Genomic DNA, 27,809 nt, shown 5'->3' on the forward strand with positions numbered 1-27,809 from the left:
CCACAATCTGCTGTAGTCTTTAGGGGAACACAGGAGGGAGAGAAGCTGGGGTATGTACCCTTGTACCGGAGCGTCGACATGCTTTAAGAAATGTACGCCGCTGTGGGGGTCAAAGGTCATGGAAACAATGTTATCCTGCTGGAGAGTGCCAGAGGGACGGACCGTCGTGTGTGCACACGTGTGTCTCTCAGTCAGGAGAGTACCTCTGGGATTTTAACTCCTTAACTTCATTCATTCCTTTCTCCAAATTAAGAACAGATCCTATTATGTCTGTCTATGTGCATTTTTTGCCTAAAGCACACAGATTCAGACTTGTCCTTGTGTCTTTACCTTGATAATGTGGTGATATTTTAAGGTTGGTCGAAATGCAGATTTGATATACCAAGTCAAAACTTTGAACATTTGACATTTGACATGATCATGCTTCCATATTTCTTTACAAAACAAAATGTTTTACAATAAAAAATGGAAATAAATTAGTTCCATTTTCATTCTTGAAAGAAAAGCAGCTAAACTTTCTTACAAAAAACATTTTTTAAACATTTAAAAAGCATCACAGGATGCATTATTATTTATATTTATCATTATTACTAATAAACACACATGCACATATATTTAAATATTTGAAAAGCATTGCAGGATACATTGACTTTAAAGGGGTCCTTGATTATGATTTCACTTTTTCTTTTAACTTTAGTTAGTGTTTAAGCAATGAGCTTCTTCCCGGGTTGGTGACATCACAAACCCCAAAATTTACATACAAGCTGCCCCCGGGAACATGCAACAAAGGGGGCAACGCCACGTTGGGCTGCTTTAGAGAAGAGGAAGAGTTGTTGTAGTAAAGTGCTGTTATCATGCCGACATTTTACGCCGAATAAACTCCACAGCAACTACATAAATTTATCCACTAACCATTCAGAAACGTCTAGTTCTGCTAAAAGTTGTAACTTCAGTGTCCAACTCCGGTTTGAACAATGTAAGGCTGAATACTGTTACTGACAATCGTTATTTTGGCTGCGTGAGATTCTCCAGCTTTGTTGTTGTTGAGCAACCAAAGTGTGAGCTGTTAAAGCTCCGCCCTCTTCTGGAAAGCGGGTTGGGAGCAGCAGCTCATTTGCATTTAAAGGGACACACAAAAACGGCGTGTTTTTGCTCACACCCAAATAAGTAGATTTGACAAGCTATAATAAATGATCTGTGGGGTATTTTGAGCTGAAACTTCACAGACACATCCTGGGGATGCCAGAGACTTATATTACATGTTGTGAAAAGGGGCATAATAAGTCAATTATTATAATACTATATTTATTTATTATTAATAATGGATTTACTACTGTTCTAAAATGTATAGAATAGTGATAAAAAATATTAATAAAATAGAGATAATAAAAAATTAGTAGGTGTTTTCAAACTCTCTCTATTCTCCCTGACACTTTATTTCTTGTAGATCGTTACATCATTCTCTTTTCTTCTAGTCTTTTCCTCTACTTAACCCCCACCTCAACCCCTCTACAGTTTTGGACATGCATTTTTCATTCGCTCTCTCACTGGCAGCGGGAGCCGATAGACTCTGTTTAATGAAAATCTACAAAGGCGGTGAGAGAGAAATAGAAAGAGCGATTTTTTGCCAGAACCGGGCTGTAGAAGTAAACCTGAAGAAGATAAACATCATGATATTACAAACAAGCCTAGATGTCAGGAACACAGATACCAGTTCCAAGAATCCAGTTCCAGGTGGCCGAATCGTATATATATATATATATATATATATATATATATATATATATATATCGCACAACGCAGAACATGTACTGAAGCTGCATAATTTATATTCAAAAGACAGCAATGTATTTCCATTATCAGTGTTTTTTTAAGTAAAATTCTATAAAGATGAATTTACTTGAGAAGAAATATTGTGTAAGATAATATATTGAATTAAGTTAACACCATGCACTCAGTTCTTGTTTTGGGGTTGAGGTATGTATGTAAAACAAGAAAAAAAAAATGCTAACGGTTTGAGAAAAATAAGCATAATTCACGATATATTATTTGAATACACATACAATGTTAAGCAGCACAACTTTTTTCAACATTGATAATAATAACAAATGAGCATATTGGAAGGATTTCTAAAGAATCATGTGACACCGAAGACTGGAGTAAAGATGCTGAAAATTCAGTTTTGACATCACAGGAATAATTTACATTTTAAAATATATTCTGGTTCTTTTAATTTGTAATAATATTTCTCAATATTACTGTTTTAATTACTGTATTTTTGATTAAATAATTGCAGCCTTGGTACTTTAAGTACTGTAGATATGGAGATTTAAAACAATTTTGCTTCTCAAGTACATTAATCTCATTTTAATACGGAAGAGGATTAGGGCCAAGCAATAATAAAAAAATAAAACCATCTCGAGATAAAAGTTGTTAAATTTTGAGAAAAAATGTGTTAAATTTCGAGAAAAAAGTCGAGATAAAATGTTGAGAATAAACTCATTAAATTACGAGAAAAAACTCATTAAATTATGAGAATAAACTCATTAAATTGCGAGAAAAAAGTCGTTAAATTATGAGAACAAATTCATTAAATTATGAGAAAAATGACATTAAATTTCGAGAAAAAAGTCGAGATAAAATGTTGAGAATAAAGTCATTAAATTATGAGAATAAAGTCATTAAATTATGAAAATAAAGTCATTAAATTACGAGAAAAAAGTCATGATTTAACGAATTTGTTCTCGTAATTTAACGACTTTTCTAATAATTTAACGAGTTCATTCTCAACATTTTATTTTGACTTTTTTCTCGAAATGTAACGAGTTTTTTCTCGAAATTTAACAACTTTAATCTCTAGATGGTTTTATTTTTTATTATTGCTTGGCCCTAATCCTCTTCCGTATTTTAAGGATGTTTAAGCACTAGAAAAACTGTTTTAAACAAAGTTTCACACATAAAAATGTTTTGTCAAAAACATTTAAAAATATAGTTAATGGGGTAAGATCTAAATTAGAGCAATGAATGCAATTTTTAAGAGACAGATCAGGCAGAAAGAGCTCTTTAATGGTGTTCACACTTGTAATTTGGTTCTCTTGATTCTTTTGACAAGAAAATAAAAAAGAAAATAACACATTTAGTCCTGGTTCGCTTAGCATTCACACTGTCATTTTTATGACCAAACCTAAAGATACAAAAAAAAAAAGGCTTTTATGACTGATTTTGCGACAGAACTTACGGAACATTGAAACAATCCTGTATTTTGGGCTAAACACGCTCATTGTATGCGAGTTCATATGATGGTACTTTTACCAGCTGAGAACTCACAGAGCTTATAAAATGTGCAAAGGAGTCAAAACAGTGGCAGGAATTCATTCGTTGCACACAAATGAAAATCTGCTGCAAGAGACGACGATTCAGTTAGCAACGTAACTCCTTCAATGATAAAAAACAGGTATGCTTGAACATCTCGTGATATCACATCCTGTTTTTGGTTTCGTTTAGATGTCTTTGGTCCATGATACATTCATATTTCAGTCGAACCACACCAGAATTCGTTTGGAAGTGGACCAAATCTCACCTTTTCAGTTTGAAAAGTTTGGATGGTATATCAAAACTGCACTAACAGAGCAATTCATTTTAATCAAACCTGACAAGTGTGAACACACCCTAATTTAGTGACAACCCATATTCACATTTACATTGCAATACACAAAGCACTGGGGGAAAAAAGGAAGAAAAATACCCCTGACGCCTAAAAATAGTTCCCTCAGTCTTGCCAGCACCACTGGCAAATTTTCTTTAGCTAACTATTCAGTCAAATATTTCATTAGTGCTTTACTGTAAGGCTGTAGCTGATGTTTCACTAGGTAAAGCTGCCATAAGTCATGTGAAGGGCTTTGTACTAAAACTCTGAGAGAGAAAAAGCAAGAAGAGCAAAAAGGGCCTTTCTTCTGCAACCTGTTGCACTCGATCAGGTCACTGTAACTCTGTAAAATGAGAGGACCAGCACCGCCTGAAAGAGCCCGTTCTGACCCAGAAGGCTTTGCATCATTTCTATCCTGCCGGCGATTTTGTCAGAATGAATCAAATAATGTAGAATTTATCCAGAACACGTCATACCTAAACGACATTCTCATGAAAATAAAGCCTGATCTCTTGATCTTCATTGTGTTACATAATGAAGGATGCATCTGGTCTGAAGTAAAGTACTGCTGAAAAAACTCTTTCGAAGCAGCTGTTTTCATGCACTAATATTTGGAAAGTTTAATGGCGCTTTCCACGAACAGAGTACACAAAAGTGCCTGAAACTCTTAAAAAATGAAGTTTGCCTTTTTTTCAACAAATGGTCTGTGAAAGGAGGCACTTAACTTGTTGATCATCAACCTCAGGAGGTCAAACTAAATATTACATGAGAGGTTTTATTTTCTTATCATTTTATATGAGGTTTTATCGATTAACAAAATTTGGGATATGAAAAATACAGTTTAAAACCCTGATTTTGTATTTTTCTAGCAATAAAGGTTAAATACAAGTTAAACTCCTTTTAGTAGTAGGTAGTAGTAGAGCGAAATATGAGCGAAATTCTGTTCTACTAGCTCTTTAATACTGCTATAAATACTAAACGTACTACTGTACAGAAATGAAATATATAAAATCTATAGTAGAATGGGGCAAATTTAGACTAAATTAAGCTGTCACAGAACAGGCGAGCTAGTTTGGACCAAATGCACTTAATAGTAATTAGTAATAAACTTAGATTTCCAATTAATTGATGAAAAACGTGTTGTTTTCTCTTACAGTAACTTGTAGGATTGAAGTTTGAACTTAATGGAAAAGGAAAAGGTTTTTTTTTTTTTTTTTTTTTACTATTATACGATTTTAATTGCTGTATACAGTCAAGAAGATCAAGACCTCAGAAGTAGGTCAGGCCAAAATAACGATTTTAAAAAGAGACTTAAAAGCCACGTTCACACAGCAGCAGAATACGGGTGTCAGTCCTGTATTTGAGTCCTTAATACGGTTAGGTTCACACACAGTTCAGTTATTTACAGGAGTGACAACTGCATTCTATAACCAAACTCACAGCCGAAAATTTTCAGGACTCACAACCACATTCTCGGAAAACCCGCGCCGTGTGAACGGAACCGCACTGGATTCGGTTGTTCTCGGAAAACCCGCGCCGTGTGAACGGAACCGCACTGGATTCGGTTGTTCTCGGAAAACCCGCGTCGTGTGAACGGAACCGCACTGGATTCGGTTGTTTTCGGAAAACCCACGCGTGTGAACGGAACCGCACTGGATTCGGTTGTTCTCAGAAAACCCGCGTCGTGTGAACGGAACCACACTGGATTCAGTTGTTCTCGGAAAACCCTCACCATGTGAACGGAACCACACTGGATTCGGTTGTTCTCGGAAAACCCTCACCATGTGAACGGAACCACACTGGATTCGGTTGTTCTCGGAAAACCCGCGTCGTGTGAATGGAACCACACTGGATTCGGTTGTTCTCGGAAAACCCGCGTCGTGTGAACGGAACCGCACTGGATTCGGTTGTTCTCAGAAAACCCGCGCCGTGTGAACGGAACCACACTGGATTCGGTTGTTCTCAGAAAACCCGCGTCGTGTGAACGGAACCGCACTGGATTCGGTTGTTCTCAGAAAACCCGCGCCGTGTGAACGGAACCACACTGGATTCGGTTGTTCTCAGAAAACCCGCGTCGTGTGAACGGAACCACACTGGATTCGGTTGTTCTCGGAAAACCCGCGTCGTGTGAACGGAACCGCACTGGATTCGGTTGTTCTCAGAAAACCCGCGCCGTGTGAACGGAACCACACTGGATTCGGTTGTTCTCAGAAAACCCGCGTCGTGTGAACGGAACCGCACTGGATTCGGTTGTTCTCGGAAAACCCGCGTCGTGTGAACGGAACCGCACTGGATTCGGTTGTTCTCAGAAAACCTGCGCCGTGTGAACGGAACCACACTGGATTCGGTTGTTCTCGGAAAACCCTCACCATGTGAACGGAACCACACTGGATTCGGTTGTTCTCGGAAAACCCGCGTCGTGTGAATGGGTTGTTTATTGCTTCATACAGTGCGAAAGAGAAGCTCTGCACCATGTGTTGCGGGTTTTCATGTGTCGTTTTCGGTTACAGCGATGGAGTTAAAGTTAAAGATGGCCACTAGGGTTGTTCCGATTCCGATACTAGTATCGGAAATACCACCGATACCACAAAAATTTCTGGCATAGGTATCGGCGAGTATTTAAACTCACGTACCGATCCGATACCATTTTCTTAAACAATACCTAGTTGTGCCCGCTATCTTTGCTTAACGCAGCAAATCGGAAATCAATTCTTCTTCGCGGCTCAGAATGCAAACACAGGAAGTTGTGCTGTGTTGCCACAAGCAACCACTGTTTAGAGCAGCGGAGAAGTGAAAACGCGCTAGCAGTATGTCTGCTGTTTGGCAGTATGTCTGCTGTTTGGCAGTATTTCAGACCAGTAAAACGGCGACATGTCTCATATGCAATGCTGCAATTTCGAGTGGCACAAGTATTGGCAACTTTAACACAAATAACTTAATAAAGCATTTGAAGACGCGTCACCCCGCGCAACACGATGGTTACATAAAGGCTAATGCTCCGTTCACACCAGACGCGAATGAAGCAATAAGCGCGAGTGATTTATGTTAAGTCAATGCAAAGACGCGAATTGACTCCCTGCGGCGCGATTCGCGTGAATGACGCGGTGCGAATTGAGTGATTCGGGCGTTTGAAGCGCTTAAGATGGAGAAGGATGAGGCGTGCCAGCTTCATTCAAACAAAGAGAAAAGTTTTCAAAAGACAAATAAAGATAACCGACAAAATTGTCGGGTTTATTGTTCTGGATGACCAGCTGCTGTCAGTCGTCGAAAACGTGAGATTTTTATTTAACAAAATTGTTTCTGGACTTCAAGTTTTAAAGAGATTATTTTCTTATATAGCCTAATTATATTCCTAGATTTATTTGTTGCACTGTTTTTATAGTTATATTGTAAAACTAATATACCTTTTTCAGTTTACAGTGTTAGATTTGTGGCTGCATTTGAAGTTCTTTTTCACTTAAAATAAATAAATAATATAACTGACAAATGTATGTCAGATAATAAAAATACTCTAGTTCACTGTATGTTTTTCTTCTTGTTTTATTAAGGGATAAGTCTGAAGCACACCATAAATAATTCTATCAAATCATACAGGGCTAGTAGTATATATATATATATATATATATATATATATATATATATATATATATATATATATACAGATACACACCCAGGTATCGGATCGGTACTCGGTATCGGCCGATACCCTGAGCTCAGGTATCGGAATCGGTATCGGGAATGGAAAAAGGGTATCGGAACATCTCTAATGGCCACTAAAAACAAACTCAGTAACCTACAGTCTTAAGATCAGAACTTGATGCTCAGCACAAGAAGGTGTCAGGGGCCGTGAAAAAGTAGAGCCGAATACTACTGGTACCGCAGTCTGGGGCCCCCTCAGCGGCTGGCCATGAATCTCCTCTGGCATTTCTCTCTCCTCCTCAGTTCTGTCATCTGTCCCAGTCTTATGTAAACATGACAGGGATGTCGATGTGAAGCTGCCGTAACTTGGCAGGCCGGGAAATACCCCCCCCCCCCACCCCCACATCATCCCAGCAAGAAAATAATTTTGGCCTGGGTCATTTATTACTTTTTCCTTCACTCCATATGTGTATATGGAACTTTGTATTCAAAGAAAAAGAGGCAGGCATAAATATGAGGTAGCTTGTATGGCTAGACTTGTTCAGCCGGTGAGTAATTCCTATGGAAGCCTGGCCTATATTGAATGAGATAGCTTTGGGGCAACAATTCCCAGCGGGCCTTGACTGCATTATCCGACTTTTCTGGACCTGTGCCTTACCCGTGAGTGAATTAGCTGCAGCAATTGAGTTATTGCTCCTTCCAGTTTGTACACAACTTATTGAATGGCTGTTGCAGCCATGTCCTGGCCGTTTGCTTGCCAAGCAGTATTCCAGGGACGCATGGCGTGCATCTGGGCTGCAAATAGCAGCAGGTGCACTCATAACATGGCGCAACATGCGGTCTGAAATTGATTTAAAAGAAGAAGTAGTAAAAGAGAAACAGCACCTTACGTTTCGCTGCTATAAGACCTGGTCACATAAACAGCTCCATATTACACACAAACTCGTTTCCATATGTTTCTGCATCCTTGTTTGTTATCTTGCCCTTCACAGCTACTTAATCGCCCTGGTCTTGTTTTGATAATTTTTTTCGACCCATAACAAGACGTCCTGAGCATCCCCGATTTAAAAGCGTCTGTGTAAATCGGTGTCCTTTTCCCCTGTGATTGAAATGTAAGCAAACGGACTTATTTACCTTGTGGGAGGCCTCTGGCTCTCGTAAATATTTGTTTCAGCACTAAACCAGCATGACATGGCATTTCACAATGGTTTGATGCACATCGCTCCAGCACGCTAAACATGGGCCACCGGAGCAGGACAAGAGGCCTGTTTTTTTTTTTTTCAATTTCCCAAGCACATCACAGTCATATCGCACTCATCAACATCTGCACCAGTGAGTAAACCCACTGTACCCCGACACAAGAGGGACATGACCGAAGACAGATGCGATAGATGGAGACAATGGAGAGAGCGAGTTTAAGGAGAAAAGGATGGGTGACTTGATGGATCCCATTTGGCCATTGCTGGAAAAAGACAAGGAACTCCAAGAACTAAGAATTCTTACTTCACTTAGCATGCTGTTCTTAATCTCTCACTTATGAAGAAACATTATGAAGAACAGAAAGAAGGCAAATTATAGTAGAACATCATTGAATGTATGGGTGTTTCTTCAATTATTCCCAGTTGGTTGACTTTTATTAAAAATAACCAATTTTATTTTCAATCTTATAAACAAAAAGCCAATGTAAAATATCCACCATAAAAAATATTACAGCATAAAAAAGAAGAAATTTAAATAAAAGGTAAAATTATGAAAAAAAAAAAACATTTATTTTGAAATAATTTTTAAAAAATTAATTATAATCATTTTTTTTGTGGTGTCATCTCCATCACAACCAACAATATTGGTTATGAATGGAATATTTTTTTTTTTATTATGTATCATTTTCATGCTGTAATTTTATTAAATTATGTAGGAAAGAAGTATGGAATTATTATTTTGTCAAATCCAAGAAGTATTACATGACGTAAAACTATTTTATATTATTTTATTGACTTTATTTAGGATTCATAAAATGCTAATTCGGAAATTAGCTAGATAAAGTAGGCCATTTTATTTAAAAAAATCGACCACAAAATTAATCAAACACAATGGTTTTGTTGCCTTTTATATATAGATTTCAATTGTTTTACCCTCGACTTTCACTCTTAAAAATGAAAAGCCAATGTAAAATATCCACCATATATCTATTTTTTTGGTTAAAAATGGTGTCTTTCTGTTGTGGTGTCATCTCCATCACAGCCAACAATATTGGTTATGAATGGAATATTATTTTATTATGTATAATTTTCAAGCTGTAATTTTATTAAATTATGTAGGAAAAAAGTATGGAATTATTATTTTGTCATATCCAAGAAGTATTGCAAAATGTAAAACTATTTTATATTATTTTATTGACTTTATTTAGCATCCATAAAATGCCAATTCGGAAATTAGCTAGATAAAGTCAGCCATTTTATAAAAATAAATAAATAAAAATCCACCACAAAATGTATCAAACACAATGGTGGAAATGGCATTTGTTGGTTAAAATAAAATAAAATAAAATAAAATAAAATAAAATAAAATAAAATAAAATAAAATAAAATAAAATCAAATAAAATAAAATAAAATAAAATAAAATAAAATAAAATAAAATAAAATAAAATAAAATAAAATAAAATAAAAAAGACAATCCCAGATGAATAGTGTTTGTTTTGCTTTTATGTTTACAGGACCTAAAGTGCCCATAGTTTAAGAAGCACCCATATACATTAAGAGCAAATATACCACATGTGGAAACCCTTTGATTTGATTTGAATCCACCAGGAGTATAAACAGACTGACATGAAAGAAAAGGAACAGGAGAGAAACTCACTTGCAGGAAAACTGATTTATACCATGTATGTAGTAACAGTCACCGCCATTCACGCAGTATGCCTTCTCTGTGTCGTTGCATTTTCTGGCGTGGCCCGAACCCGGAGATAACGTTGTGGTTACTGCAGGAAACAAAGACACAAACATCTTAAGACATCAATAAGGCATGCCACCCCCCAAAAAAACAAAAAAAAAACAAAAGACAGAGCTTAGTAAACAATAAAGAGAACAACCATGTGATTGTGTAAGAACTAAAAACACACAGGCCATCTTCTCAGATAACATTCATTACATGTTACTGATCATTTATCACATTTCAGTTTACGTCTCATTCCCTACAATAACAGTCATTCACTAGAACAATGACTCTTTGCTTTCCATCGCAAATCACTCTGTACATCTTTGCTGCTCAGCTGGGTTCGAGACGTTCGATAGGCAAAGATAAGTATTTCAGCAAGCGCTGGAACCCCCCATCTCAACCCCCACCGCCACCTGCTCCGGCTGATTCACAGGTCTGGAATGGATCTGTAATCCCGCCGTATTATCGAAGCAACATTCAACATGTTTTGGGAAAACTGCACCTCATGAGTAAGAAAAAAAATGAGAGGCCTGGAGAAAATTGTATGTGGTGAAATCACATTACGGCCAGTTTGACAGCAGTTTGTTGACCTTCGGTACCAGTGTACATTGGGATGCAAGAACATGTTTATTGAATTTGTAATCAAAAGCAGAAACGTGAAGAGTGACAGGGCAAACTGCTTCCCGCAGCCACATTATACGCATACCTATGCCGTTTCTCACTGCTGTTAAACTGAGCATGCCTACAAACACTCATGTCATCACCACCCAATTGATGATTTTTCAAACACGCAATGGTTTTTGTTTAGCACAGCACAGTGGAGCATCTTTGTCAAGCTGAAACGGCGTTCAAAGCAAATGTTTTGAAGGAACATGCTTATTTAATATTGCTAATCACAACGAAAAAGACAAATGACTCTCTTCCAGCATCACTTCACCACATCAAGCCCACTGTTATTTATGTAATTAAAGAAATATTGTGATATCCAAACTAATGTTGTTAGTTTAGCTGGTTAGCGTGACTCATTTAGCCCCTGCTGGTAGATAACGTTACTACACCATTTGGGAGCTAAAAAGCATCTCTCTTGCTTTGACGCCCATGCAAAGGTAGCTTTTGCGAGGAACAAAGGGTCAAAAAGGTACATTTATGAATAAATTTAATTTAGATTTAAAAACATGTTCATTGAAGAAGAGATGTATTCAAAACATTGTATGTAGTTTTATACTTTCTGCAAGCAACATAATATAAAGGGTCAAAAAGTGTCATTTTATAGTCAAAAAAATGTACACACACACACACACACACATCCATATATATACACAGTATATACAGTATACACATATACGGGTCATTGATGAATACGATTTTTAAAAGTGTAAAACAAACATAATGGAGATATGAAAAATGGAGTTTTATTAAGTGTTAACAATGAAATTATGTGGTTTTTATAATCAATTAACACTACTTTTGTCATTTTTTACAAGATGGACAAAATTTGTCACCAAAAAAGTCATTCGGTTTAACAAAATTTCGGTTTTACCGAATGACGATATTTTAAAACAATGCTTACAGGCTGATATCATGCAAAAGGACAATCAAACATTTTATATTTAGTACAAGTTTTTAAATATTCTAACATTTTCCATGTTTTATAGCGGTTGTACCGAATAACCTGATGTTTTGGGACATGCCTATGAGCAAGTGTATACATACATTTTCAAATAGATAAGAGAGTTAGTTAATTTGCTTCACGACCATGTGGTCCTTTGCAGGTATCTGAATGATGTCACATCCTGTCACATGATATTGACCGCATGACTTGATCCAAAATGGTCCCTTTATATTGGTTACTCCGAATGACATCAATGAAATTCATTTTTTCAGACATTCTTTTTTAAAACAATTATTCTACACATAATTATAATACCATTTTGCACTATGTTGATATATGATGTTATAAAATCATGCTAGAATAAAAAATATATACATTTATTACATCTTAAGATATGTTATTCACAAATGAAGTTGCTGTATTGGTCTTTGGATGGTTAAACCGAATTGACACTTCAAAATCTTTAAAATACCTTTATATGTAGCAAAATATAATTAAAACCTTTTGGATTCAATAAAATAGATGTAGTTGTAGTAGCTTATATACTTTGGATGTCATATCTTTGTTTTTTAAATATCTTTTGTTGTTTTTATTATTAAGGTCTTTGGACAAAAAAATGACCTGTCATTGATCCATACACACATATATAAGTATACATTTGAGAAAATAAAGGTACCTTTATGCTCCCAAAAATAATATATAAAAATACATAAATATATCTGAATTGCAATTTTAATGGTATTTTTAAATAAACAGATCCAGACAAAAATGAATGTTACATTACTGACCCATTGAGAGATTTTTCCACATCCTATAGACTTGAATGTGTGGCATTCTGATCACCACTTATTTCCATTACAGGTATATTTTATTGTAAATGTGTTTCCTATTCATTTACACACACTGAGGGACAAGATGAAATGATGGTCTGAGGTAACTGACAACATGTGGTACATCAATCTAAGGTTGAAAACAACCAGGCATATTTGTTGAACTCAAGTCTTGTTTCATGTTTGAGACACTCCACTGCAGACCTCCAACCAAGCGTTTATTCCTCTAGCAGATTACACAAACATGGACTCATGAACATGTCAGGCAGTATGGTGAATCAATTGGCTAAGCATGAGGGTGGGACCTAACATTATTGGAATGAGTCATGGCTTTCCATGTTCTCCAGCATGATTTGAGATGTCCAATTTTGTGCTTCAATGGAAGCAAGAACAAGAAATGAGTTCACATGATCACAAATGTATTTTTGATTATTTGATTAGTGATCTAGAAGCAGTGATACATATACATTTCCTATTGCTTTTTATCACAGTGTTTGTTTGTTCAAAATCCCTAAACTTCCTTTTTGAGGTTTAAAAGGATAGTTCAACTAAAAATGAAAATTATCCCATGATTTACTCACCCTCAAGCCATCCTAGGTGTATATGACTATGTTCTTTCAGACGAACACAATCGGAGATATATTTTAAAATATCCTGGCTTTCCAAAGATTTATAATGGTAGTGAACAGGGGACCATACGGAAGAGGATTAGGGCCAAGCAATAATAAAAAAATAAAACCATCTCGAGATTAAAGTTGTTAAATTTCGAGAAAAAACTCGTTAAATTTCGAGAAAAATGTCGAGATAAAATGTTGAGAATAAAGTCATTAGGTTACGAGAAAAAAGTTGTTAAATTACGAGAACACATTTGTTAAATTATGAGAAAAATGTTGTTAAATTTCGAGAAAAAAGTTGAGATAAAATGTCGTAATTTAACAAGTTTATTCTCAACATTTTATCTCGACTTTTTTCTCAAAATGTAACGAGTTTTTTCTCGAAATTTAACGAGTTTATTCTCAACATTTTATCTCGACTTTTTTCTCGAAATTTAATGACTTTTTTCTCGAAATTTAACGAGTTTATTCTCAACATTTTATCTCGACTTTTTTCTCGAAATTTAATGACATTTTTCTCATAATTTAACGAATTTATTCTCGTAATTTAACAACTTTTTTCTCGTAATTTAATGACTTTATTCTCAACATTTTATCTCGACTTTTTTCTTGCAATTTAACGAGTTTTTTCTTGTGATTTAATGACTTTATTTTCAACATTTTATCTTGACTTTTTTCTCATAATTTAACGAGTTTTTTTTCTCGTAATTTAACTAGCTTATTCTCAACATTTTATCTCGACTTTTTTCTCGAAATTTAACAACTTTAATCTCGAGATGGTTTTATTTTTTTTATTATTGCTTGGCCCTAATCCTATTCCATAGGACCATGTTTTGAAGCCAAAAATAAAAGCATCCATTCATCATAAATATAATCCATACAGCTCCAGGGGGTTAATAAAGGTCTTCTGAAGCGAGGCGATGTGTTTTTGTAAGAAAAATTTGATGAAAAATACAGTAAAAACAGTAATATTGTGGAATATTATTACTATTTCAATATTTTTTTTGTAAAAAATCATTTTCAGCATCACTACACCAGTTTTCAGTGTCACATGATCCTTCATAAATCATTCTAATGCTGAATTGCTGCTCAAGAAACATTATTCTTATTATCAATGTTGACAGTTGTGCAGTTTTTTTTAGTGTAAGATTTCAAGACTAAAAACTTGGATTTTTTTTTTTTTTTTTACTTGAATTCGGAGACTGTCTTGTTTCAAATTCAAAGATATTTCTGAAAATTTGAAGGAAATTGTCCTCAGTGAAGCCTCAGTTCTTAGACAAAATAGGTCAGAAATTCAGCTCAGAACAAAATGTGCCATCTTGTTCCTCTTCTTCCCTCATCGTAGGACCACGGCAACCCGACACACACATGTGGAACACCCGGCTGTATTCAGGCCAAGAAAAGAGAAACGTTAGCAGATGTGGAAATGCACTTTATGCGTATCGGGGCCCATCCTGATATCAAACATGATCTAAAGGTACTAATGTTACCACATCAAATCGCATAAGGGAAATCAGAGCACCATTGTGGTTTGGATTTCAGGGGCAGAGAGTTTTTGAACTTTCTTGTTCTCTTTCATGTTCATGAAACTGCATGTCTAGTCAGGTTGTGTATTTGTGTACAAGTAATAAACAAACAGTTTGGCTCTCACTTACAGAACAGCTCGTACCAGTTAGTTGAAATAAATACAGCAGGCGGTTTGGAAAATTAGTAAAAATTTGTTTGTGATTGTCTTGCATAATTGAGTGAATGTCCTATGTTTTAATTTACAGTTTTATTTCATGGTAACCGTTCTCAAATGCTGATGTCTTTATTATAAAATATTAAATTCAAAACTCTCCCATGATTTTTTTAAAAATGCATTCATTTTCAAAATGTGCAACAAGCATCACTTACAAGAGAACTATAAAAATATTGACTGTTTTCAAACAGGTTTCCCCGAACACATTTGCCATTGGTCAGTCAAATAAATAGCCCCGCCTCCAAACACATGCCACTGGCCCTATCCCATTTGGATAGGGCCACACATCTGAGCACTGAGGCTCCAAGAAAACTCATTTTACAACATTTTTAAATGTTTATATTTGGACGTTCACTCAGCTGTGTGGCATTCAAGAGGAAGAGAGGAAACATGTAACTATAATAACACTCCTTTCAATAACATGCATACGGGCTGGCCGGGATCCAGCTGGTTGCTGGGAGGCGCACGTTCCCTGCCACCCCCGTTCCGCCCCTCCATGCCCGCTGAGAGTTTTAGCATGTCTCAGTGCCTGTTAACCCCACTAGAGGACTAATGACACAGCACACTCAACAAGACTCAGCCTCCCTGGATGGAAAGATGGAGCTCATAGATATTAAGTCAGTGTTCCTATGAGAGCTGCCCTCAGAGCCTCATAAAGACCACATCCAGAGGCTCGAACATTCAGCTCGGCCTTTAAAACATCTGCACACCCTCCCAGAGCTTTAGGTACGGGCATGTTTGTATTCTTTACAGTCGACTCTGTTTATCCCCTTGAGGGTGAACCGGGGTGCACTGCGAAGCTGGCTATATTATAACGATATTCAATTCACGAATTTCACTGTGCATGATGCAAAAGCAAGTAAGCATTCTGGCGCATGCAAAACATTCTCAAAATTGGACAGCAGTATGCTATTCATTTAAATTTCCTCCTTGTTTTATGCAGTACGCTAATTTGGACTTTTCCGAACTGAAAGTTTCCAAGTGTTCTCTGTCAGTCAGATTAAAAAGAAGAATGTTACTATGACGTTTCTTCCAAAGCTGCAGTAAGATTTGCATGTCAGCAGCCTGTGGGGTAATTCTGCTGATGTCTGTCATGTTTATGCCTCTGGTCTAGTGATACACTTCAAAAATCTCCCTCCAACAGTAATTGAGCTCTGACAGTTACACGCCTGTACAATATTCCCTCTTGTTTCTGAGGTAACCATCAGCTGTCTGCTGGAGATCTGGGAAAACTCGACAAATACCTGCTGAGACTGCATGGGCCAGGGAGATGAGGTGGAGGGGGGAGAGAGAGAGAATGGATGGGGATTTGGGTGGGAAGGTGGTTTAAAGGGATAGTTCACCCAAAAATGAAAATTATCCCATGATTTACTCACCCTCAAGCCATCCTAGGTGTATATGACATTCTTCTTTCATAGGAACACAATCAGCGGTATATTTAAAAACTCCTCCAAGGTTTATAATGGTAGTGAATGGGGGGCCGCGTTTTGAACTCAAAAATAATGCATCCATCCATAAAAAAAAGTAATCCATACAACTCCAGGGGGTTAATAAAAGGAATTCTGAAGCGAAGCGATGTGTTTTGTAAGAAAAATATCCATATTTAAAACTTAAATTCAAATAACTAGCTTCCAGTGGATGTCCATACGCAGAATGCGCAGGTCGACTAGCTTCCGGTTCTCCACCGGAAGCTAGTTATTTGAATTTATAAAGTTTTAAATATGGATATTTTTCTTACAAATACTAATCACTTCGTTTCAGAAGGCCTTTATTAACCCCCTGGAGTCGTATGGATTACTTTATTTTTTATGGACGGATGTATTATTTTTGATTTCAAAACGCGGCCCACCATTCACAACCATTATAAACCTTGGAGGACTAAAGATATTTTTAAATATATCTCAGATTGTGTTCAACTGAAAGAAGATAGTCATATCAATCAATCATGGGATAATTTCCATTTTTGGGTGAACTATCTCTTTAAGAACATTATTTGGAGAAAACATTAGCATTTCATCTCATTCTGCTATACAGTATTTATAGCATAAGACCACAGAAATTTTTGAGCTGGAAATGTCATGTGACCAGTCGCTATGGAACTGCATGGAAATGATCCCATGACAACACTGACTAACGTAAACAGACATAAGCACTAGTGACTATAAAAATATACATTTTACTTAAAATGCATAATTTTAGCATATTATATATATAATTTTTACATTTAAAAATAAATGTACATTTATATACATTTATTAAATTATTTGAGAGCCTTACAATGTAAAATGTAATTCTGAATGGCTGTGAAGATTTGATACAAACAGATGAAGTTTGTCATCTGTTAGCATGGCATGCTAACTAGTAAATCCTTGACCACTTAGTATAAATCAAATGCACACACTTGTCCAGCTATTAAAACTTTTCATGAATAAATCGTTTCATTTTGGAAAATAAGTAGAAAAGAGCTGCTGAGTAGAAAATAAGTCAGTTTCCTATTCTCAGTTAGTATTGCTGCTAAGCTAAACCAGACTTAGGCTAGCCATGTTCACGCCACAGTTCACGCTAAATGATCAACAAAGCATTCCGAGCTAACAAGGTCAGTTTCACTACAGTCCTTGACAATTGCTGTTTATCCAAACTCACACTCATCCCTTTTTTTACATTCAACCTCAACACCAGGTCATTTTTCAAACCTCATGTTCACTTGCTAGGTTACATTTCTATCCCTGACATGCTAAAGTTCTTAAATGGCACGCACTAAGCAACTTTCACTACAGCTCCCGTGAGAAGTCACTTTCTCCTGCTTGAAAACCCAAGGGTTTGGTCAGCAAGCTTAGCCCTGAGTTTGATTAATCCTTCATGGCCAAGGAACTGAAAAGAGGGCCTGGGTGGGGGCAAAACGGGGCCATCTGGATGGCTTCATAAACATGTCTATCTTTCTGCACTCTCCAAAGGGTTCTAGGAAAGTCGTAAAAATGAAAGGAGAGGTCCCTTTGCTGACAGTGTTTTATTTTTTTTTCTGGAGACACATTCACCAAGTCCAAACGAGTAATTCCATAAGTGTAGGGATGTCCGGCAGGTGCCCCTTGTATTCATTTGCAGGCTTAACCCTCATGTTCTGTTTGCAGACTCAGAGATTCAATATCTTAATAGCTTAAAAAATATACTTACCAATGAAATATCAAGTTGATGACTTTCCAAATCTAGTGATTTATGTTTCTAAACATAAATTCAACGAAATATGTTACAATACAATATTATTTTTGGGGTCTTGGAGGTCCAAGATATAAAACATCAGATTCTCTACTTTAAATGGATAAATCACATTTTAGTGATTTATCCATTATCTGTCAAATGAGTTTTGATTATGTCAGAGGGTCATATTAAAAGATTAAAGGGTTAGTTCACCCAAAAATGAATTACTCACCCTCAAGTTGTTCTAAACCTGTAAGACCTTCGTTCATCTTCGGAACACAAATTAAGATATTTTTGATGAAAATCTGTTCAACGCAGGAGCCGGCCAATAATGAGCCAGCGTTCTGACGTAGAACCCGGAAGCACTGCACTGTGTTTACAATGTGAACAGCATCAGAGGCTGACACAGAAGAGAAGAAATTGTTGAATAAAGTCATTTATTTATTTTTTTGTGCACAAAAAGTATTCCTGTCGCTTCATAACATTAAGGTTGAACCATTGAAGTCACATGGACTATTTTAACGATATCTTTACTACCTTTCTGGGCCTTGAAAGTGTAAAAAAGTGTAAAAATATCTTGTGTTAAAAAATAATTTGTGTTCCAAAGATGAATGAAGGTCTTATGGGTTTAGAAGGACATGAGGGTGAGTACTTAATGACAGAGTTTTCATTTTTGGGTGAACTAACCCTTTAACCCCTGGTCACAGACAAGGCTTAAGACTTGTCCCAGACTAGCATGCATGCTTGAGCTGTACAAACTTAAAGCAACTTGTACAGACATATCTTAAAATATGTCAGTGCTATTGTTTTGTCTCAAGATGCACACCAGAAATGTTTTTATTTTTTTATTTTTTATAGGGCATGTTTATAAAAGCTACTTAAATGTCCTAAATGTCCTAAAGGCCTAATCCTGGTTTAATCTAAGCCCTGTTTGTGAAACCAGGCCTTTAAAGGGAAAATAAGAGGTTAATTCCAAAATTACTATTATTATTTTACACATAAATCATAGGGTCTCTTGGACCCTAAACATAAAACAACCAAATCAACTTAATAGAATGTGAGGGTTATTTCAGGACTAAACAAATAATATCCACTAGTTCAAATTACATCCACATTGCTGGTACACCCTTTGGTAGTTTGAGAGCCAAAGGAAAAGTTCAAAAAGCTCCAGCAGCTGACAAATGATGCTTGAGAGATTATGATAGTGAAGCCATGGTCAACCCCCTATGCCAGGAGATGTCTCTTGTTACAGCTGGGAGCAAAATCCCATCACTGCAAAGAGGTCAATTTATACAGCATGCAATCTTACAGCTTTTGAGTGCTTTCCATTATGCGAAACCATTATGTGCATCCCTTTTGTTTAAAGGGGTTGCCAAAGCCTTTCAGAGAGGTCTTCTCAATTTCACATTTATATGTGCACCACTGCATTTATTAAAAGCCTCTAAACAAAATCATATGGCCCACAGCAAGTAAAGAAAAATCTGCTATCACACTATCGGTTTTGTAGCAACAGCTTTGGTGCACTGCAGGGCACAAGAGTTCAGATGTCAGTGGTGTTTTGATTGAGTCGCAGACTGGCGCTGAACCGTGGAAATTATGTTATTTTATCTGTGGACAAGTATGCATGATTGTGTGCTCATGGGCGCAAATAAAGAGCAATAAAATAAAGTAATAAACAGAAAATTATTATATATCTACATTAGGGCTGGGCGATATATCGCATGCGATTGTCACACGCATTTCGTCAGTAAAGCCGGTTCCCTAATTACCGCTAAATCACCATCACCTGCTTTCACATGGAGCGGCATTTAATAGACAGAGCCATAGTTCACTGACAAGCTACGCAATATCGCGTTCATTATCGAAGGCGATTCATCTGGGATAATGAACGTGATATTGCGTAGCTTGTCAGTGATCTATGGATCTGTCTATTAAATGGCGCTCCATTTGAAAGCAGGTGATGGCGATTTCGCGGTAATCAGGGAACCAGCTTTACTGACGAAATGCGCGTGACAATCGCATGCGATATATCGCCCAGCCCTAATCTACATACATGTGTAGAAGTTGTTGCTTTGTTATAAGAAAGAATGTCCGGAAAAATGAATTTCATTTATGTCATTTGGAGTAACCAATATGGGACTATTTTGGATCAAGTCATGTGGTCAATATCATGTGACAGGATGTGACATTATTCAGACACCTGCAAAGGACCACATGGTCATGAAGCAAAGTAACTAACTCTCTGAACTATTTGAAAAATTCATGTTTTCACTCGCTCATACGCATGTCACGAAACATCAGGTCATTCGGTACAACTGCTATAAAACATGGAAAATGTTTGTAATGTTTTAAAAACTTTTACTAAATATAAAATGTTTGATTGTCCTTTTGCTTGATATTAGCCTGTTAGCATTGTTTGAAAATATCGTCATTCGGTATAACCAAAAGTGTCATTCATTAAAACTAAAATTTTGTTAAACCGAATGACTTTTTTGGAGACAAATTTTGTCCATCTTGTAAAAAATGACAAAAGTAGTGTTAATTGATTATAAAAACCACATAATCTCATTGTTAACACTAATTATATCTCCATTATGTTGTTTTACACTTTTAAAAACCTTATTCGTCACTGACCCATATGTATATGTGTATGTGTATGTAAAATAATGTTCACTACTTAAATGTATGATTTATGTAGTGAACCAATTCGCAATTATGTTTTGTTAAACAATACATTTATTTAATCATATATACTTCCTGTTCACAAGTTAGAGGATTTCTCATATTTTTAATATTAAAATAAAATGAGTTTACTGGACAATTTAACCTAAGGATTCATTACGTAAGGCACATCTAGTTCATATTACGGTCTACACAAGCTAACGTACTGTATAATCCCTATAGGTAACACATAATCCTATGTGTTATTTTACATAATACTCTTTCAGAGTGTTCCATGTGTAGTAAAACAAATACATGTGTGCGGTGAATGTAGAATACAGCTGTGGTGTGGGTGCATTCTTCAGTGCTTTAAGAGCCCTGTGTAATCTATTATCTCTTTAAGACCTTCAGCGTGGACTTGAGACTCTTCATGTTTGCATTAACAACGGTGCACACCAGCAACAAAAGGCGAGCCTGTTAGGAAACAGAGCTTTCCCTCAAGTGTGATTGCTATAGTGACCCGGTATTTGGATGTTTACTTAAATCTTTGTAAAAAGAGACATTGGACCAGTCAGTGGAAAACAAACTCCAGTCCTTAGAATAAGAACCCAATATTTACCCCTAAAGACAAATCATGCATGAGAACAAGCAGGTAAGACACATACAGTATTTGCATATACATACATAGAAGTTCAAAGGGAGCTTAATAAAAGCATGAGACACGTGTCGAAGTCTTCCCAGTCGCTGTTTTGGCAGGAGTCCAAAACTAAAACGACTCAAATCATAATGCACAAAAACCACTGTTTAAGAGTCACGAAACCCAGCTTCAGAACTCTTTACCCTCAGTCCACCAAAACAGAAAGAATACAAGCAAGAATAACAGAAGCCTAGAGTGAACTATGTCCTGTATTTTTTCCTTTTCATTAACAGGTCTTTATTTTTCTCCTATTGCCTGCTTCCTGCAGCATAGCTGATGTGTCTGGTCTTGTCCTCCACAATCACTTCAGAGACAACTCTGAGAAATCAAAGAGCGCTATTTCTCGCGATTGCACAACAGGACGCATGTGTAAACAAGCAAGAGTCGGGGCACTTACCCAAAGGGGGTGGGGAGCTGCTGGGCGGCGTGAGGGCAAGGGCAAGGGTACTCGTCGGGCTGGAGGTAGGCTCGGAGGAGGCTGTGCCCGGAGTGAGGGTGGGCAGAGACTCGGGGAACCATCGAAAGGATGAGACGGGACTGCCGTGCATTCGTGGAGCATCATCTGTGCGGAGCCCCTCCTCCTCATCCTCTCCCCTGAGAAGATCCAGCCAGTCGGGGTCCTTGCTACGACCAGCTCCCTGAATCAAAGCTCGGCGGAGCAGTAGCAAACAGGCTCCGAGTCCCAGTAGCAGGAGCAGCAGAACGGGCACGAGGAGCAGGGCTCTTCCTCCGCATGCTCCCCTGCAGCAGGGCCTTGGAGGACGGCGCGGGGGAGGCTGTGGCACAGGAAAACGCTCACCTCCAGTCCCTGATACAAGCCCAACGCTCTGCCCCTGACAAAGAGAGACCAGAAGGACGGGCAGCGGATAGACAGACACATCTGGGTCCATCGGAGGCTCATCCAAATCCTGCTCGATCCCTTCCGGCTCGTGCTTCCTCTGCAAGCGCTCATAGGGCTAACGTGTCCGGTACGAAATCTCCATTACACACTTCTCAAACCACCCTGCACACACACATACCTTGAGGCCAGTTGTCAGGACTCGCACAAGGCTACCCCTACACACTACCGGGCGTGAAATTGTGGCATTGCGGTTCTTGGGACAGAAAGCGATCGCTAGATGTAGGGCTTCAGATCCGGGATGACCCCACCCAGAAACAGCAGCACCAGCCCACTGCCCCACTTGCACCAGCTCTGATGGTCACAGCCAGCTGCAGCAAATCCACCCCACTGGAGCACACATTCACACACCCACATATATACCAGCATCCGGTCTGATGGGGAAAACAGAGGGGCTCTCCCCACCCAAACACACTTAATGAAGTAATGAATACTGTGGGCAAGACCACCAGCAACATGTGGCATGGGGGGAGTGGGAGGGAGAGCTGTGGCAGACGACTACAAAGGGCAGCACCTTTAAAAGCAGCAAGTAGGAATGGGGAATATATGTATTCCTTATGTGGACAGGTAGAATGCCTCAAACACAGCACACAGGCCTAAAGAATCTGACCCCCGAGTCAAAGGTCACACACGGCTCCTAATGGGCAACGCTTCATAATCCAAAACACGCTCCCTGGCGCATGCAAAACTCACCTACAGTTCACACATACACAGGGCCATAAGCACCGTGAACACTAAGGGGGACACAATCTTCCAAAAATCAAATTCGTGGTTGATTAATGTTGGTTTTTTATAGACAATTCTTGGAATTTACCATCTTGAATATTTGGTAACATCCATGTAGGTGAATTTCACAACAAAACTTGTCCAGATCACATTTCTCCCAAAAATCAAAGGGGAAAAATAATTATATTTCAATTAAATTATATTATATTCGATTGCTTATCACATTAAAATGAAGCCTAATTTAGAATTTTTTTTACATTCTCTTCATAATTTAAAGGCACAATATGTAAGATTTTTGATTAAAATATCCAAAAACTACTAGAACAGCATTATATATTTTTTGACTTGTGTACTTATATTATCCCAAATGTTTACAAGAGTGTTTAAATCCAGAGAAATAAGCAATTTTAACCAGGACACGGACCATGTCCGTGTGTCGCCTATTAATGACATCATACCCGCATTATCCTCGATTTCTGGTTTTACTTTGTAAAAACCATGGAAACACCAAAGACGCTTTAATATATATGTTTTATTAGACAGGTGAGCAACTGTTTGGATACATTTATAGACAGAAAACGAATTATTGTTATATAGCTCAACATGTCTAATTGTTTGAATCTCGTTTTCTTGATTATATTTGATATTCTAATATCGATCTAGCTTACTGCAGTGTGCAACAAATGTCTCATAGCAGCCGCCGAGCGAATGCACAGAGTAATGTTATAACATCATTTTCAACACAGTCAAATGTATCTAATAAGATAAAAACAGCACTGCTTTACCCCACATACGCTTGACCAGAAGAAGCGGAAGCGGCGACTGTGGCATAATAAAAGTTCCTCTGCTCTCGAGCTGTGTGTCGCACTCATCTCTCATTAGCAATCGTTCCAGCGGCCTCGTTCAGTTCTCACAGCACTCGCCCTGCTCTGCTTCATACTACAATAATGTTAATAATCTCATCCATGAATATGATTTCTGCCCGAGTCCCATCGGATTCTTTTCCCTGGCTGTGAGGTGAAGAAGACATCTCCCATGATTCCGCACTCAATCTCGGCGTCATAATTGCTACGCCTTTGTTTCGAATAGGCGACCTCTAGCAGTGCAAAAGTTACATATTGTGCCTTTAAGACATAAAACACATTGACCTCATATTCTTGTAATGTGTTAATGTGATAGTTAAAAAAATGTTGTAAGGTGTCTTTGTTACAGTGTAATTACTGAGTACTGAGTAATAATAACTAACACATACTAACTATAGAGTTAGAGTTAGGATTTGGGTTTAGGATTAGTTGCTTTCAATTTCTGATAATTTACTGTTATCCATGAAACAGGCAACAAGGACATTGCAAAATAATGTGTTACTGTAGTACTGTAGAAATACTAAAGAGCCAGGTGTCAGCTTAATTATCAAAAAAATAATATCACAGTGCAATAAAAAACAAACAAAATCAGAAACGCACAATATATTATGACCATACTGGTAATTTTATAAATTAATTGTTCAGCTCTACAATATAATGTATGTAATATAGATAAGTATTCATCTTGAGATAATGCTGTGATGCCTAAATTCAGTTTCAATTAATTTGACATTTTTTTGTGTGTGTGTGTTTGTTTTTATATTTATATTCAAAATGGTACAGACTTTTAATACAAGTCATTAATCAGTCACAATCAGCCAAAAAAACAGCTTACTTTTAATGGGCAGAATTGTAAAATCAGTCAAAATTTCATTTTTTTCCTCTCAAATTTCAGATGAAACATGAGCGGGACATATTCCAACACAGGTTTCGCGAGATTCGCTCTCAGTCCTCATAAAGAAAACTCAGCAGAGCTATTTGGGCTCTTGGCAGTCTTTTGTTTGTTGATGTGTTATGTAAAGCCACCCTATTTGTGCTGAATTAGGGCCGCTGTCACCAGTTGTTCGCGTTGGACTGTAAATACAGTGCGCTTGCCATGACTCTCCCTGACTGATGGTCGACACGGCCCGTACCGCACACCCACAACGATCAATGTCTTCAGTTCCCTTACAGGTACTTGACATCCTAGCAAAGCCACTGCCAACATCCCAAAAAGATTTCTAGCATCCTTTAAGTCCAGTTAATCTTGTCATTTGGGCTTGAAGAGAAAACGAAGGGCCTGTTTTTTTTGGCAACAGAACGAGAAAGAGAGGTCGCTGCTTTACGGTGGACAAGTAAGAAATGGCAGACCTGAAAAAGACAGGGCAATGTGCTTATCCCCAGTTTGACGCTGGCGCTTAGCCAATGCCTGGAGTTAAAATGCTAGATTAAAGACAAGTAATGGTTTATATAAGTCAAGTTAAGCAGAAATGGATTGGCTTTCATCACAGAGGCAGGTGTTGTGTGTGTGAAGTTTTGTGAGGAGCTTCACACTGGTGTGAGAGAGCGGGAAAGCGGCTGAGAGAGAGGGAGAGAGAGATTGCTGCTGGTGGGCCCCAGCATGACTGATGAGTTTGGAACAATCGGCCGCCCAGCTGCGTTTTCCATCAAACACATTCCTCTCACCTCACGCTTTCCCTCTGTCCCACTCGTTCACTCTGCGGCTGTAAGCAGCGCCCCCTAGGGACGTGATTTTTACGTGACGGACAGGAAAGCTCGAGCCATTTGGTGCAGGAATATCCTCATATCTATACTACCACAGCCTGGATTTCACATCATCCCATTTTTCTACGGAAAATGATATCTTTGATTCTGACAAGACTGAATATGATCTGATTGTGTGTAATTGAATATTACTCTATTTTCTTTTGGTTCGAATTAGAACCAAGAGGTCAAAATTGAAAATAAGATCCATGTGTGCAACTGCCGGAGGTATTATGCAAATTAAGTCCCAGTTGTGAAGTTTTCTATAGCGGTGACACGCACAGCCTGAGAAAGAGGCATCGTGTGCGCGCTGAAGCATGAAGACAGCACCAAACCCTCCCTAAATGGGTCCAGCAGTCAGCACAGATGAGATCTAAGGGAGGAATCACCTCGACTCGTCTCTGGCCCTGGAGGTCTGGAATAACAGAGAATCCAATTTCAAAATATGTGATTTTGAAATCCTAAAGCACTTACTTAGCAGATGTTTAGGGTTTCGGAGATTTAATAAGAGCAGCTTTTTTAAATCTAATATAAATGCAATATGATGACGAAACTAATCTTAAAACTTCCCCTCCTCTATGTTATTTACTTTCTTAAAAAGTGTTAGTTGACCCAAAAATGAAATTTCTGTCATTAATTACTCACCCTCATGTCACGCCAAACCTGTAAGACCTCCGTTCATCTTCGGAACACAAATTAAGATATTTTGTGATGAAATCCGAGGGTATCTGATCCACACATAGGCAGTAACATCATTACACCTTTCAAGACCCAGAAAGGTACTAAAGACATTGATAAAAGTCCGTGTGACTACACAATTTTAGAAGTGGTATCCCTAAAATTCCAAAATAAGCTCATTAGTAGGCTATAAATTATTATACCAGTATTATTAGTTATATAAAAACAATATATAACAATATTATTATTATTGTAACACTTGCAATGTTGCAATGTTACACATTTTATAAGCAGTACCACCAAAATTCCAAATTAAGTTAATTAGTATAACTTATTAGTATTAATGAAATATATTATTATTCTTATTGTAACATTTGTTGTAATGTTACACATTTTACAAGCAATACTAACACAATTACATATTAAGTCATATTAAGTAACTGATTATATAACAATAATATATATTTACATACAAATCCCACCCTACATTTTTCTCATTAGAAGTCCTATTTCATTCCTTAAATACATTAGATTATGCAAATAAAATGGGTTGTGAAAACCATTTTAAAGCTGCAGTCTAAGTTTTGCCTCTTTGTCGCCATCTCTGTTTGAAAACTGCAATTGCAGTTATTTGCGGAATTATCATCTTTAGGTGGGTTGTGCATTGGCATCGCTCCGCACCGCGGATGAATCTAATGTTTGCTGTCAGTCACCACATCGGTGTGGATACTGTACTTTGGAATCATAGATTCTACGTCTTGGAAGTATGACCAAAATAAGAATTTTCACCGGAAAATGTCATCTGAACAAGTAAGTAACATGTCTGCCACTTCTGTTCTGACCAACTGAGAAAAAAAGCATTACAATTGCATTGCCAATGGTGATTAAATCTAACGATCGCTCAGCTCGGATCACGTCAAACTGTGCAAATTATTATTATTGTTATACTTTGTTCTCAAATTGTTAATGTTAACAACATCAACATTGCGTGACTATGTGTATTTAGTGTGTATTTGCGTTACCTGTAAATTTCAATTTCTGTAGCCACTCCGCAGAAGTCTTTTGCTTTTGACTACGGGTGAATCTCAAGTTGTCACTGATGATTGTCATTTGGATCTTTCTGGATTACAATCCGCCATCAAAATAAGTTTAATTGTTGCAGCTGCTGTGAGAAAAGGCTATAAATGATCCGCCTCCTACAGCATCCTCCACACGCCATATAGCCTAGCTGGGACTCCTTCTTTATGTAAACAGACGTGACGTAATGAAAGACGGCCAAAACACACTCCCTGGTGCATACAATACTCAAACATAAAAAACTTTGCAGGATT

At 37.5% G+C, this 27,809-nt stretch overlaps 2 protein-coding genes across 11 annotated transcripts in view; both read right to left on the minus strand.

Moving 5' to 3' along the window:
* Positions 1 to 27,809, minus strand: part of LOC125252666 (serine/threonine-protein kinase pim-2-like) — a 681,247-nt gene that overhangs the window by 66,210 nt on the left and 587,228 nt on the right. The gene's annotated exons all lie outside the window — the stretch shown is intronic.
* Positions 1 to 27,809, minus strand: part of nrg2a (neuregulin 2a) — a 115,307-nt gene that overhangs the window by 27,666 nt on the left and 59,832 nt on the right. For all 10 annotated transcript variants that reach the window (XM_048166127.1, XM_048166123.1, XM_048166128.1 and 7 more), the window contains exon 4: positions 10,143 to 10,263. In XM_048166127.1, coding sequence (XP_048022084.1) covers positions 10,143 to 10,263 — 121 coding nt within the window. The remainder of the gene's footprint in view (positions 1 to 10,142; positions 10,264 to 27,809) is intronic.

The sequence above is a fragment of the Megalobrama amblycephala genome, linkage group LG18, assembly GCF_018812025.1.
Source record: "Megalobrama amblycephala isolate DHTTF-2021 linkage group LG18, ASM1881202v1, whole genome shotgun sequence".
In the NCBI taxonomy this organism is placed as follows: domain Eukaryota; kingdom Metazoa; phylum Chordata; class Actinopteri; order Cypriniformes; family Xenocyprididae; genus Megalobrama; species Megalobrama amblycephala.